We start from the raw sequence: 15,790 nt of genomic DNA on the forward strand, positions 1-15,790 counted from the left end.
CTCCACCCGTGTGCATGGCACACACTGTCCTCTGACCTCCACCCGTGTGCATGGCACACACTGTCCTCTGACCTCCACCCGTGTGCATGGCACACTCATACACACTCACAAAAAGGCTTTTTAGGGACGACTAAGCCTGAGCAACCCCTCTGCTCTTCATAAATGACTCCTAAGGCAAAGCCAAGTAGACACTCTCCAGTTAATGCTTGACTACAGTTGGCCCTGGTTCATGGAAAATCCCTGCATTTTAACTGTATGCAAGGCACACCTGGACCAGCGGCTCTGAGCCTGTTCTTCCTGCCCAAGTAACTGGCATGGTAAGTGCCAGTCAAAATGAGACCCGCATTCCCTTTCCCTAGAGACTGCTGTGAACATCGCCTACTCCTGTAGGATATTCAAGGACGAAATGGATGGGGTGTTCATGGTGGAAGGCACAGATAGGGAAACTGTTCTGGAAGAACTCAGGTACACACGCGAAAGCAGCTGCCGTCTGGACCCAAGCCTTCCACTCACCTTTCCCCAGGAGAGAAGAAACAGCAGAGGGGAACAAACAAAACACTCAGAATAATTGAGATAATTTTATAAAGAAGTATTTGACATAAAAGACCCAGAGTGTGGGCGGAGAAATGTGGGCATGGCTAGCTACTATAACCCATGGCAGCCGAGGCCCTGGGGGCCAGGCCGGGCAGCACAGCCTGCCATTCTGTAGGAGCCTAGGACCCTCCCTGTCCACTTTTCCCTTGGGTGTGTTTTTTTCTTCCTAAGTTGTAGAACTTCAGATGAGACTCTGACCATGCTGTTTTGGCTTCCAGAACAGCTAGGAAGAAGATGAGACCTGAGTCTCTGCTGGAATCAGATCCCATAAACATGTACCTCGCCAGGAAGCCCAAAATGCCTTTCAAATCACTTGATGAGGTGGCCAATGGCAGCTACGGCTTGGTCATCAGTGGCTACAGTCTGGTGGGCAACACAGAGCCACAACTGTTTCCTTATTCCAAATCACGCTATTCCTAGATCCAACCTAATTGAGGGAAATTTTATCCCTTCCCTATTTTCTGGGTGACCCTACTCCCCTTCCCTGGGGTCCCTTACCTGAAAGTCATCTCTCCCCAGGCTACTCCAGGCAGGAGTATAAGAAAGAGAAGCCAAGAAAATTCCTTCTTTATTCTTTATCTGAGTTTTTTCTCTACTAACGTGGCTTGCTACTCAAAGGAAAGGAACAAATAAGGAGAGCAAGACCCTTCAAAAGTCACTGGCCTAATGGCCCACTGACCCAATGGGAAGTTCCCAGTGGAGGCTGAGCCAGATGTGAGGGTACCTAGAACTAACTCAAGAGGTCGGCCCCTTGGGGGTAGAGCACCTTGTGAGGAACAGGCTTGCCCTAGAAAGTACAGGAGCGGGCAAAGGGAAGGTCTGACCCAGAGAGACTTAGGGGTAACACATTAAGTAAGTGTGTCCTGGTCTGCAGGCCTATGCTCTAGAAGGGAGCCTGGAGTTCGAGCTGCTGCGGACCGCATGCATGTGCAAGGGTGTGGTCTGCTGCCGGATGACACCCCTCCAGAAGGCCCAAGTGGTAGACCTGGTGAAGAGGTACAAGAAGGTGGTGACACTGGCCATCGGGGATGGGGCCAATGACATCAGCATGATCAAAGGCATGTGAGGGGACGTGGGCAGTAGTTCCCATCCATGACTTACCCCCCCCTTTCCCTCCTCTATGGGCAAACTGACCCGAATGGTCCTGTGGTGTTGACTCACAAGACCTGTCCTATGAAATATGCATGTATTGTTTGCCGCTCCTTCACACCAGACTCACTTACATCTACATCCACAGGCATGCACACAGTGAGATTCACCCACCTAAACAATGAAGGTAAGTGCAGACACAGATGTGCATGGCCTGCGTGAGCCCAGGCACACCCTTGCTTCACAGCCGGCTGTGCAGCTGCCATGCCACTGTCTGAGATGGCATTAAAGAGTTCCCAGTTCAGTCTTTAAGGCTTTAGAAATTTCAGTTATCCTAGCGGGCATTGTAGGACACGCCTTTAATCCCAGCACTCCGGAGGCAGAGGCAGGTAGATCTCTAAGTTCAGGGCCAGCCTGGTCTACCAAGTGAGTTTCAGAACAGCCAGGGCTACCCAGAAAAACCCTGTCTCAAGCAAAGGAAAAAAAAGGAAAACTCCGTTAATCCTGTTAAGCAATAATGTAGGTGTACTGGAGAGAAATAAGTGAACGTGAGTTGCCACGAAGTAACTGAAACCTTTGGGAAATGCAGTCGTCTATCCTGTCAAATGCAACCTTGCTTTATCCAGCAAGTTTCTTTCTCACTAGCCAAGTATGTACATGGCTGTCTCTCTGAACAGCTGGCTTTTAGCCCCCAAGATAAGCTGGGTAGTTAAATATTGTGTTAGATCAGCATTCATCCTGGATTTTTAATTTATTTAAGTAGCTTCTGTGGATGACAAGGAATTCAAACCACAATTATTTAAACAGTAAGAAAAAGTCCAGGTATCGTCAGGGCAAAAGGAAGCATTCTGGCACTGGCCGTACAACACCAAGCAGTCTACATGACAGAATCCAGAACAAAGGGGCTGTTTCCCGTGGTGTGGGGAAAGAGCAGTCAGTCACAAGGCGGAGAGTCCACTCAGAAGGTGCAGCTCTAACTGGGCATGGCAGTATTTGCCAAATGTAAAGCCAAAGGTTTGTACAATCTCATCTCCGTGCTCCCTTCACACTTCCCAGTGTAAGGACCCAGCAAACCCGCCATGTCTTAGAACTGTCTGGCTTTCATTTCAGCTGCCCATATCGGGGTTGGCATCAGCAACCAGGAAGGGATGCAGGCCACGCTCAGCAGTGACTTCTCCTTCTGCCAGTTCCACTTTCTTCAGCGCCTGCTCTTGGTGCACGGCCGCTTGTCTTACAATCGCATGTGCAAGTTTCTCAGCTACTTCTTTTACAAAAACTTTGCTTTTACCTTGGTGCACTTCTGGTATGCCTTCTTCAACGGCTTCTCTGCGCAGGTGAGAGGCGAGGTGGGGGTTCCATTCTAGCTAGCCAGGCATCCATGGTTCTTGTCGAGGGGCCAAGAGTGTAAAGTGTTGGCATCATCTCTTCACCCTGCATGAATCCCAAACCTACATTAACCTTACATTCCAGGTCATAAGGGTTCCGTTAGTGGCTGCTACCTTAGGAACGCTCCCATGAGATGGCGCTGTTTTCAACTCAGGCTAAGCTGGTCTTGGGGAGTGGAGTGAGCCTGTGGATAATAGGGAGGGGAACCTCACTAGATCCCAGGGTGAAGCGCAAAGATGGAGAAGAGCCATTGCATCTTTCTCCTTGCCCTGTTAGTACACGTTTGGGGTTGCAGAAACTACTGGATGCCACCAAGCAGAGAAAGAGAAGAACCTCAAGGTCTTTCTAGAGGTACAGGACTGTGGCTAGCTCTCCCTGGGAGCTGCTCCATGTCCTTTCTGTACCCAGAGTGACTGTGCAGGTTGTAGAGGGTTCTTTTAGGTCAATCTTGGAAGCCCAGCATAGCCTTGCCCCAGTCTGGGCATGTGGACTCTACAGTAAGATTGAAGAAAGACTGGGACTCTGCATTCCATTTCTAGAAACTGATCAAACATGCTTTCTGTTAGTAGTGGGTAGGGGACCAGGAGAGGGCTGCATTGGACCTGAGGGGCCGAGCTGGGGATTCATGGAGAAAGTCATCTAAAAACTCTCCTCGATACTCTTCCAGACAGTTTACGACATCTGGTTCATCACCTTCTACAATCTCATCTACACTTCCCTCCCGGTCCTGGGCTTGAGTCTGTTTGAAAAGGTAACACCCAGGAGCAGGCCTCACAGACAAGGCGGAGACTCTGGACTCAGAGGGCTGGGAAGAAGCCGGGTGTGAAGGCAGTCATTTCCAGAGCAGGGGAAGGACTTGGTCCCCCGGGGAGCATCCTAAGGGACGCTGGGGTATCCTCTAAAAATTAGTGCGAGGAACACAGCCACTGAGAAACCGAGAAAGGAGAGGCCTGTTCACAGCTGACAGGGAGGAGACAGCTGCTGCAGAAAGACCTCGGTGGGCGTAAAGGCTAGGCATAGGACTGTGGGCATAGTACCTTAAGACACAGGGAACCAGCCCAGGGCTCCAAGTCTGTTCTTAGAAATTATGTCTGTAGTAAGAGTCATGACACCTCTCTCCCTGACTCTTCTACTAACCTCCATTTCTGGGCACCTTGGTAGAAAAAAAAGTCTCCAAAGAATACAATAGATAAGGGTTTGCCAATCCTAATGGATTTTCCTGCCTCTGCCCACTGCCTTTGACACAAAGCATTTAACCAAAGGAACACTTACTTCCTGGGATTTAAGCCCTACCTCCTCCCCTTTCCCAAGCTCAGCCCTCCCTTCTAGCTGCCCCTGAGCCAAATCCCCCCTCCCGTTGGCCTCTTCCAAATCCTCACTGCCTCCAAGTGCCCCACATCTCCGAGACCATCTCAAGGTTTTCTAGTACTGCAGAGCCTCACCGAGAGAGGACTGTGGTCGCTGCTCTGCTCTCTGGTTCTGCTTCTCAAGCACCCTGTGAGGAAATGGCCTGGGCAGCCTGGCCACAGACTCAGTGAGGCAAGATGGAGATGGGCCCTGTGGAAGGCCCTGACCTCCCTCTTTCCCCTGCGGTGTTTGCAGGATGTGAATGAAACTTGGAGTCTGTGTTACCCAGAGCTGTATGAACCAGGACAGCTCAACCTGTACTTCAACAAGAAGGAATTTGTGAAGTGCTTACTGCATGGCATCTACAATTCCTTCGTGCTGTTCTTTGTCCCCATGGGGACCGTCTTCAACTCAGAGCGCAATGATGGGAAAGACATCTCCGACTTCCAGTCCTTCTCCCTGCTAGTGCAGACCACCCTGATCAGCGTCATGACAATGCAGGTGTGGCCCCTCAAAGTGGGACCAGGGGACCGGGCGGGGAGGCAAGGGGGCGTCGACAGGGAACACCTTCTGCTGTAGGCTCAGGGGATGGGCATGCTGACAGGTCATACGGTATCACACATGAACTAGCGCTTTTCAGATTGCCCTGAGGACAACCTCCTGGACGATGATAAACCACACCTTTACGTGGGGCAGCCTGGGGCTCTACTTCTGCATCCTAATCTTACTGTGTAGTGATGGCCTGTGTCTCAGGTACCCCAGCATCTTCAATTTCCTAGGTAAGACCTGACCAGCCAGGGTTTGGCATGGGGACTAATGGAATGATAATTTAATGTTTACTGAGAAACTCTATATTATGATGCTTAGAGGTATGAATAAGAGATAAGTCTCTGTTCAAAATGGGTGCAAAACCTTTCCAGGAAAATATTTCACTTTAAAATTTACATATTATTTTTCAAGTATTTTAGATTATTTGACTTTCACAGGTGACAGAACAAGAATTCTGCACTCTGGTTTATGTTTTGCCTGCAATGTGTGCCCGTGTGAAAGGGCCAGATCCCCTGGAACTGGATTTCCAGTCAACTGCTGATCTTCATGCAGTCTATTTATGCAACTTAGTCAAAAGGGGTTAGGGCCCTTTGGAAACCAGGGCTCCAGCTGTGAGCTACCCTGTCAGTGGTGGAAATTGAACCTAAGTCCTGTGGAAGAGCAGCCAGTGCTTTTAACCACTGAGCCATCTCTCCAGCCTTGTTTGTTTGTTTATTCAAACAAATGACCTGAAATTCCAGTGCAAGTCCCTTTCTGGTGACTTGTCCTGCCTTACTGTCTCACGTGGCTCTCCCTCTCTCCTTGCCATTCATCTGGATCAAACAAATAGCTGTGTGCGTGTGCTCTGTTCTCAGAGTAGCTGTGCATGTGTGCTCAGTTCCAAGCCACTAACTCATTTTTTTCCTCCAAAGCTTTCAATTTTTTTTTTTTAGTTTTATCACATTCATTTGTTATATAATTATTTATTTATTGTGTGTGAGAGACAGACAGACAGAGACAGACAGATGGAAATAACAACTTAGAGGAGTTGGTTCTCACCTTCTACTGTGTGGATCCCAGGGTCAGGACTCAGGTCACCAGACTTGGCAGCACGCTTACCTAACTCTGAGCTGTCCTGCAGGCCTCCGTGCTTTCTATTTGTCTTCTGCACAAGTGCACTAGCTAGGTGCCCTTATAGCCTACTCTCTCCCTCCCCTGCTCCGTCCAGCCCTGCCTTTAGAGGGAGACAAGGGTGCATGAATTGTCCCAGTCTTCATAGCAGCTTCCTAACCCGCTACATCTATCTGCTGAGTGGCTGTGCAAAGTGCAAAGTGTATAGCAACGTCACCCTGATAGTCCTTCTCAGGAGACTAGACTGACTGAGGATCTGAGGACTGCCATATAGCTGTGTTCTGGCTGATTTCTCCCCACCCCAACCCTACCTCCTTCCCCAAGCTAACTTAGCCTCTTCTTTCTTGGTGGACTGCCCACAGGTGTGGCCAGGAACAGCCTTAGCCAGCCACAGATCTGGCTGTGTCTCATCCTCAGCACCATCCTCTGTATGATTCCTCTGATCGGATACAACTTTCTCAGACCACTCCTCTGGCCCATCAACGCTGACAAGGTGAGTGGGAGGAAGGAGCCTGCACAGGTGGGCCTCACCGTCCCCTTTCACTTGGCCTCCCTGTCTGAAAACCTTGCCCCCATGCTCTGCATATAGGTTCTGAACAGGATCCATTTTTGCTTGAAACATCCAATACCAACCCAAGTCCAGACCAAAATAAAACATCCAGGCCTTCGACGTTCTGCCTATGCGTTCTCCCACAAACAGGGCTTTGGGGCCCTCATCACGTCTGGCAAGACGCTGAAATCCAGTGCCTTGGCAAAAAGCAAGAGGTTCTTGTAAAACACAGATGCCCTTAAGGAAACCTTCACCCAGTCAACTGTTGCTCTTCATCCCTTTTATTTCTGCAACTTTAGTAAAAGAGGGATCAGGGCGCTTCGGAAACCAGGGTTTCAACTTCTCCACTCCCCAGAAAGCTGTACCCAGGAAAGGTAAGGAAAGAGGTGACAGCCCCTCAGCCAGGGCTGCAGCATTTCCAGAAGAGGCAAGTCTAAGCCTCCCGGCATTCCCTCAGTTCTTAACCCAGACAAGCACATACAAAAGCCATGCAAGGGGAAAGGAGGAGGAAGATGGGGCCTAAGCATCTTAATCTGGCCCCTGACTCTGCCACACACAGAGCAACTATAACCCTTCCCAGACCCCAGGTGACAGTGTTCCCACCCAGACACTGTTCTCAGATTTATCTGAAAGATTCAGGGGGCCAGGGTGAGTATTTTGTTGGCCCTGAGTAGCGAAGATGGGGGTAGTAACTATGAAGAGTTGGTCTTAAGAAGCTGAATGAGTTTCTGGATCAAGTAGGAAGAGAAGAAGAAGAAGAAAAGGAAGAAAGGAAAGAAAAGGAAGGCAGTCCTGCCTGGATAGGACAGCTCAGAGTTTTGCCTTCTTGCCCTCTGACCCCTTGGATCTAAGAACTGATGCTTATGCAGGCATTAGAAGCAAGAGGGGAACAGATGCAGGGGATTAAAACAATAACTTCTCAAGGGGATCTAAGCCATTACTGGTGAGCATTTGTCTTCTATAAAATTATTTTGAGAAGTAATTATATGAACTTTGTATGTACTTGCGCAACTGTTTCTAAGACGTTTGTGGAGAAATAAACAAAGAAATAAATTGCTTATTTTGAAGACGTTTGTATGATCTGTTGGGGCCCTGGAGAGAACCACATAACTTGAGTGCCGTCATTATGAAGCATAATATAAGCACACCCTATGCCCCCCCCATCCCTCCCTCTCCTCTGTCATCCCCTCTCTACATTTCTGCCCCTAAAGTCAAGGTTGGCCTTAGCCCAACCACACATTTTAAGTACATAGCTCTATCCAGTTCACATACCTTCAATGTGTGTCCTGAGACTTCGACCCTAGGGTTTAAGTTTTCTGTGTATCTTTTTTTTTTGTTTGGGGGGGGGGTTCGAGTGTATCTTAAGTAAGCTCATGACTTCCCATACCGACAGAAGGACGATTCTCAGCTCTCTGGACCCCATCTCTCCTTAGATACTAGCAAATGGAACCTGAGGCCCTTTACTTAGTTACTTAGAATGTAAACTCAGCATGCCTAACTTAAACTGACCATCCCCCTGCAACCCTCCCAATGCCAGGACACCATCACTGTCACCCTGTCACCCAAGGCCCAGAGCAACTGCAGCCATCCTCTGCTTTTTCTTCTAGTCACTCAGTCCCCATCAGGGCGCAGAAGGACTTCATCCTTATCTCTAGGTTTCTGTTCCTTCCTGTTACAATGATATTATTATCTTTGCTCAGAATTATATCACCTCTTACCACCCACACAGGAACACACTCATGTATACACACACACATGTATACACACACACACACACACACAGCGCCTGTTTCTCTGATTCTTCTTCATCTAAAGCATCCACATTACTATTTCCAGATTCATCTTCCTGAAAGGAGGATTTGTTCGCGTGTATCCCCAGCTTAGCTCTCTACACAAGTTTAAATCTATACCCTGTTGGTGGTCTCTTCTAGCCTCGGCTTCAACCCCCCATCCGTCTGCCTTTGCCTATCCTGAAATTGCTGGCTTCCATATCATCAGGAACATAGTGTTCACATCCTCAAATGCTTTCCCACAACCTCTTTGTTTCCTAGTGAACTTAATACTTATCCTTACGAACTCGGACTCACTGCAACTAGAAATAATCTGTTAGCTTACCAGATGCCACTGAGTTGTCTATCACATGACATCACCCGACTATGGGACTCACAGGCTGGCCTAGAACTGACTGGCCTAGTCTGGCCTTAACTCATGATCTTCTTGCCTCCCGAGTGCTGGTATTATAAGCTTGTTCCCAGCCCAGCTTTAATGTTATTTTTTTTTCTTCAGGCACTTGCCCTAATTTCTTGGTATGATTAGTTTCTGTTTATGCCTCTGTCTGTGGCACTTATCAGAAGACTGTACGCATGGTTAGCTTCCTGTTAACTACACCTCTAACAGACGTCAGTTGGATGAATGGTGAATGGCAAGAATGACTAGAAGCTGCTGCCCTGCCTGTGTAGTTTTTAATGTGTGGATGCCTGTGGAGAAGTGTGCGTGAAGTGTGCTCCCCTGTGCGTGGAGGCTGAGGACAGCCACAGGCGTCGTCATTCTTAGTTCACCTCCTTTGCAACCTTTTATTGGCCTGATGCTCCCCAATTAAGCTGGGCTGACTAGCCCTTCGGCCCCAGGTTTCAGCGTTGTCTCCAATGCCCTGAGGCTGGCTTCCCAAGCAAGCACCGTCTCTTCTGCATGGGTTCTGGCGTGGAAGTCAGGTCTTCGTGTTTGTCAGGCAAGCACTTGACCAGACCTATTTCTGTTTGTTTGTTTATTTGAGGTAGGATCTCATTCTAGCCCAAGCTGACCTGGAATCTAATCTATATATAGCTCAGGACAGCTTTGAACTCACACGTCGAAGCTCTCACACGAGTGGGAGGAACCACCCCAAGCCCATCCTTGCTTTGTCTAACTGATAGTTACCTGCTCTGTTTGGGCCACCCGCTCTACCTTCGCTTGTCAACACAATCTCCTGTTCTTTGGGGTGACTCTCCGCTCTGTTAGAGAACAGTTTAAACCTTTGATTGCTTATAGAACCATTTTCATAATGGTTTGCCTCTCTGGCTTTTTTACCTAGGCCATGAATGATGTCCCAGGGGAAAGAGCCGCATGCTGGTTTTGTGGAGGCTTCTTTTATGGACCGTATGACTCTCACCATCCCACAGAAGCCAAACACTACATGTTTTCCATTGTTGACTTAGTCTAAGCTTGCTTCTTGCCTTTTCCTTGCAAGAATGAAACTCATCCTTCGGTAGGCTGTTTCTAGTCACTCTCTGGGGGCCTCAGAGCCTCTTCTTGTGGCACGTGACTACCCACGATCTCCCACAGAAGACATCTGTAAAAGTAGAGTTTGGACCAGTGTCATCCTCAGAGCTCCAAAGCGGTCAACACCCTCTCTTGGTACTTTATATGCATCTTGGCATGACTCTCCAAGCCTTAGTCTCTAAAGAGGAGCCGGACACTAAGTACCACATGCAGGAGCGTGTGTGCAGAACAAGTTCTCAGCTCATCACTGCCCTGCGTACTTTGAGGAAAGGGACAGAGATGTCAGATCTTTGGGAGGGAACAGTTAGTGGCTTTAAATTAGTCCTCAGCTCAGTCCACATCGAGAAGGATATGAGGAAATATTTGGGAAGAGTGTTGATACAATTGATAGATATGATTAGGAAACACAAAATATGAACACCCTATTTATCACTAGAAAGTCTTTTAGAAAGCAAGAAAAGATTAGCAATCTGCCCTGTGCCAGAGCAGGAAGTGTGACTGCTCTGTGCTCTCATGGATCTCCAGGGCAAAGCATTACCCAAAGACCATGCAGACCACATGACAAAGGACACACTGTAGTGGTGAGTTTAGCTAACTACTCTGTGCTCCCAATGGGTCACAAGTGTGCATGCACGCCAGTTAATTTTAATATGCTATGACTAGCTTAATGGCTGGGCATTTCTTTTTGTTGTTGTTTTTGTTTTGTTTTGTTTTTTTGAGACAGGGTTTCTCTGTGTAGCCCTTGCTGTCCTGGAACTCACTTTATAGACCAGGCTGGCCTCGAACTCAGAAATCCACCTGCCTCTGCCTCCCAAGTGGGGCATTTCTTTCTTTATTATTTTTTCTTTCTTTATTTATTTTTCCCCCCATTCTCACTCTGGCTCTGTTCGCTCTGGCCCAAAGATTTATTATTATATGTAAGTACGCTGTAGCTGTCTTCAGACACACCAGAAGAGGGCATCAGATCTCATTACAAATGGTTGTGAGCCGCCATGTGGTTGCTGGGAATTGAACTCAGGACCTCTGGAAGAGCTCTTAACCACTCTCCAGCCCCCATGGCTGGGCCCTGCTGTGCTCCTGAGGTAGCATCTTTCAGAATTATTATTTCACCTCTGCTACCCAAACACAATTAGGGACACTGGCGGGCCTTTAAGTCTGGTCTTTCTTCTTCCCTGTCATGGCGATCTCTCCTCCTCTCTCTAACCCAGACCCCTTGAGGAAAAGCTAAGTGAAGATATTTGCTGGAGTCTAAAAGCACTTTGTGACAGCATACATCAGGTAAGAATTTTCTTCTCCTCATCTCCCTACTGTCCTGCTCAGTCTCTGGAGAGATGAAGGTTGGCAAACTGGGAGAAGAGAAAAGTGGGTCAGCATAAGCATCCACTTAGCTCCACTGTGTCTTCCCACTGGACATGAGCACCTGCAATCCAGCAGAGCTCAGGAACAAGGCAAAGCATGCTTTGTAAATTTTAAAACTTAAAGGGCTGGCTAAGCGGTAAGAGCGCTTGCTGCTCTTGCAAAGGACCTGAGTTTGATTCCCAGTGCCCACATGGTGGCTCATGACATCTAACACCATTAGGCATGCACAGTAGCACAAGGACATACATATAAGTAAAACACTTATACGTCACAATAATAAAAGAAATAAATATAAAAATTAATCCAGGCTGTGTTGTACGCCCATAATAACAAGACTTAGGAAGCAGAGGCAGGAAGATGAGAAGTTAGAGGCCATTCTTAGCTGTATAATGAGTTCAAGAGCAATCTGAGGTATGTGCGGTGGACCCTCTATCTAAAAACCAAACAGATCTGTTTCATTAAATCACCTTAATTACTAAAATGGAAGCTAAAGTTACAAACATTGATTGCTATCTAAAAATAACTAGAAATTTCATGGAATTCAGAGTCAAATATATAGTCAGAGACGAATATCTTTTCAATTTTTTTGAGATGGCGTCTACCAGCATAGCCCAGGCTGTCCTAGAACTTGTGATCCTTCTGCCTCAGTTGCTCAAGTACTGGAATTATAGGCATATGGTCCCACATTTAGTCATTAAATGGTTTTATAGTTATCCCTCCCTTCACAATGTCTATTTTTTTGAAGATTGTAGTTACACAGACACACATTCTCTTATAGCTTGCTAATTAGACCTATAGATTCGTATGTAGACCATCCCACGGCCTTGTGGAAATCTCACTCTCCGTTCATCACGTTCACCCACATACGCAGCAAATGGGCATTGAGCACCATGATCCGGGTGCTGGCCGAGACGCCGCAGACACGGTGAAGGGAGAGACAGAAAGATTTCTGTCATCATAGAGCGTAGACAGCAACACATAAACATCATCCAGTGTCCAGGTTCTGCTGCTGACAATGCAATGCCACCAGATAAGGACATTCCATTTTTTTTTAAGCTTAGTTTGAAATAAACATAGGATCACATACAATGTAAAAAAGGCGGGGGGCGGGGGCTTCTTTTGCTTAACAGTTCCGGCCAAAGCCTGAAAGCCACATCTATTAATAGCCTGTCTGTTACTAGAAGCCGTAGCAGTACAAGCCAAGAGCCATGGAGTGTTCCAGTGACCTAGCCAAACTAACTTCCATAGGTGATCCATTCTTGAGATAAATTATTAACCCATTAATTATTAAAATCCATTTATGAGGACAGAGTCCTAACCGTACAGGTCTCTCTCTTAATACCTTGTCATAGGGAGTGATGAATCCGGGGGGAGGGGGACAAACCATTATTCCAAGTTTAGCAGATAGGTGCTACTCTGATTTTTTTCATTATTCTGTTGTATATGTTTTGCTGCATGTATGTCTGTGCATCACAAATGCACAGTGTCTGTGGAAGCCAGAGGAGGGTCCCCTAGAACTAGAGTTCTAGGCAGTTGTGAGCAGCCATGTGGGTGCTAGGAACAAATCCAGATTCTGTGGACGAGCAGTCAGTCCTCTTAACCACGGAGCCACCTCTCCAGCCCCACAACTGCCACCCTTAATAGTGGGAGGCTATGGAATGACAAACTACCACTTTATACTTAGTGGTCCAAGAAGGGTGTCCTGAGAAAGTGACAGGATCTGATGGAGGGTAAGGATGCTTGCCAAGCAAGTCTGGTGACTTGGTCCATTCAAACCCTGGAACCTTTATAAAGCTAGAAGGCAGAATGGACTCTGAAAGTTGTCTTTAACCATGTGCATGCCTATGCCATACACACACACACACACACACACACACACACACACACACACTCAGAGAGAGAGAGACAGAGAGAGAGAGACAGAGAGAGACAGAGACAGAGAGAGACAGAGAGAGACAGAGACAGAGAGAGACAGAGACAGAGAGACAGAAGAGAGAGAGAGACAGAAGAGAGAGTTTTTCAAATCTATGGAATCGGTGGTGAATGCTTTGAATCCTAGCACTCAGGAAGCAGAGACAGGCAGATTTCGTAAATTCAAGGCCAGCCTAACATAGCAAGTTCCAGGCCAGACAAGGCTACATAGTGAGACCTTGTCTCAAAAATAAATAATAAATAATAAATAAATAGCATGGAAAGACTTTCTGTGCAGCATAAATAGCTAGTGTAATAATCCTAACATAGTTGTTAACACAGCTATACATAACACAACAAAGGGCTGGGTAGTTAGACAGATGCGGTTGGAACAGTAGAGAGTTTTAAATCCCATTTGGAAAGATTTTGCTCAAGCTTCTCTCATAGAGAACAGGGTACAAAGGTGACATCAGGGAGACTACGAGGCGACTGAAGTGTTCCCTGTATGGTTCAGTAATGACATGAACTAAGGTCATCACAGTGGCGGGGACATTGATAGATAAAGGGCACATTTCAATTTCTGTAATTTTTATTTTATGTATATGGCTGTTTCGTCTACATGTCTGTGCGCCGTGCGCATGCCCGGTGCCCACGGAGGCAGGAGGCGTTGGGTCCGCAGGGGAGGAGAACAGGAACTACAGAGGCCTGGGCATGAGCTGCCTTGTTTGGTTGATGTTTCTGTGAGTTCTGCTCTTTTGCTGTTACTGTTTTTGTTTTGTTTTGTGGGATGTCGTTGTTGTTTGGGTTGTTTCCTTTTTTGGATGGGGAAGGAAGAGGAATGGATCTGAGAGAGATGTGGGGAGAGCGTCTGGAAAGAATGGAGGGAAAATTGTGGTCAAATGTAATGTATGAGAGAAGAATTTTAATGGAGGCCTCAATTCTTGAAACTACATAACCTCTTTTTTTTAATTCCTTTAAAATTTTTATGACTATGGGAGTTTTGCCTACATGTACATACGTATGTGCACCAAGTGCGTTCAGAAAGCCCTGGATTCAATTCTGAGCACCCACGTGGTGGCCCACAACCCGAGCATGGGGGGGGGGGGAGTCTGACGCCCTTTTCTGACTTCTGCATGTCCAAGGTGCCTCCTCCTTTTGGAAGCGCTAACAACCCTCTCCACTTCACTCTCATGCAAAATCGTCACGACTTGACTTTGGGACAGGGATTTGTGGCACAGTTTTTAATCCAAGCACTGGAGAGGCAGGCAGGTCTCTGAAGCCAGCCTTGTCACTTACTGAGTTCCAGGCCGGTCAGAGCTACATAGTAAGATCTTGCCTCAGAAAACAGAAAGCAAGACAGCATTTCATTGTCTCTTCGTCCTTTACAGGTAAGCCTGGAGTCGTTATGGGAAGGTCTCCATCATCCATGCCAGCCCAGCGGTCCCTTCCAGGGATTCACCAGTTCTCACCCCTCAAAGCTGCCCCTCTGTCTTCCCACATATGCTGGCTCCTTCTACAGCTGTTTTTGCTTTTTGCTTGCTTGCTTTTTGAGGCAGGGTTATGTCTGTAGCCTCATCTGGCTGGAATCCACCACATAGAACAGGCTTACCGGTACATGTATTCTCTCTCTCCCTCTGTCTTCCTCCCTCTTCCCCCACCCCATTACTCAGATATAGGCCAGATTAAAAGTAAATAAAGGCAGGTTTATTAGGAGGCAGCTCTCAGGTGGGCTCACCGATCTCACGGTGGAGGTCCGTGAAGTCACACATCCAGGTTCAAGCAAGGGGGATTTTAAAGAGTTTAGGCGAGGAATGATGACGTGCCAGCTAGGAGCTGGGATGGTGTCCATACACGGTCAAAAACTGAGCCCCTGGGTGGGCACTCTGGGTAGGTTGCCGGAAACAGGGAGATGTGCTTACATATTAGCCCGGAGTTTTCTCTAAGTAGAAGGAGGGCGGGCTTGGGGGGAGGGGGTAGTAGTGCCCAGTTTATTTAGATGAGCAGAGGTGCCAGCCTAACACCCACCTCAAACTCACAGAGATCCGTCTGCCCCTGTGGAATTAAAGGCATGTGACACAGTGCCCAACAAACTTTTACCTCTCACTCATTCTTTAAAACTCATTTCCCATCACTTCTGTGACTGCGAGGCAGTGTGACTTTAACCTGCCTCTTTGGCTGGCCTATCAAGGCTGTGATTCCTAAAGGACAGGGTTGGGAGGCACTGGTAGCCTTCATTTTCCCAGCACCGCACTCGCTGCCCTCCTAGGCAGGAGTATGGGTGCCAGATTTCACCCTGACTGTGCATGGGGTATTGAAAATACCAACGCCCGAGAGCCATCCTGCCCACACCACACCCCAGTGGCTGAGTCCACTGGTCTCAAGGGAAGCCAGGCTTTCGCATTCTGTCCTTGTTCTTCTGGGGTTTTGTTTTCTTAACATTTTTTCCCCCAATTCTTCACGGTGTTCTCCTGGAATCCGCCTCGGGCGAAGCTGGGGGCCACACGCACCTGCTCCGGAGGCTCCCCTGGTCTGCGCACCCGGCTCCTCCAGCTCAAGCGCAGGGCGGCGCCGCGCTCCGCCCGCTGGCTCCTGGCAAAGCTGTGCGCGTGACTCGCGCTGTGCGCAGCGCCGCAGCCG

The 15,790-nt window shown here is 47.9% G+C and overlaps 1 protein-coding gene across 4 annotated transcripts in view; it reads left to right on the forward strand.

Moving 5' to 3' along the window:
• Positions 1-7,629, forward strand: part of LOC110292950 (phospholipid-transporting ATPase FetA) — a 107,648-nt gene extending 100,019 nt beyond the window's left edge. For all 4 annotated transcript variants that reach the window (XM_021160640.1, XM_021160644.1, XM_021160643.1 and 1 more), the window contains 9 exons: positions 360-465; positions 813-960; positions 1,469-1,652; positions 2,794-3,017; positions 3,737-3,820; positions 4,672-4,917; positions 5,057-5,195; positions 6,438-6,568; positions 6,665-7,629. In XM_021160640.1, coding sequence (XP_021016299.1) covers positions 360-465; positions 813-960; positions 1,469-1,652; positions 2,794-3,017; positions 3,737-3,820; positions 4,672-4,917; positions 5,057-5,195; positions 6,438-6,568; positions 6,665-6,850 — 1,448 coding nt within the window. In that variant the 3' untranslated portion in view covers positions 6,851-7,629. The remainder of the gene's footprint in view (positions 1-359; positions 466-812; positions 961-1,468; positions 1,653-2,793; positions 3,018-3,736; positions 3,821-4,671; positions 4,918-5,056; positions 5,196-6,437; positions 6,569-6,664) is intronic.
• Positions 7,630-15,790: the final 8,161 nt, after the last annotated feature.

This window comes from Mus caroli, chromosome 4 (assembly GCF_900094665.2).
Source record: "Mus caroli chromosome 4, CAROLI_EIJ_v1.1, whole genome shotgun sequence".
Taxonomy (NCBI): Eukaryota; Metazoa; Chordata; class Mammalia; order Rodentia; family Muridae; genus Mus; species Mus caroli.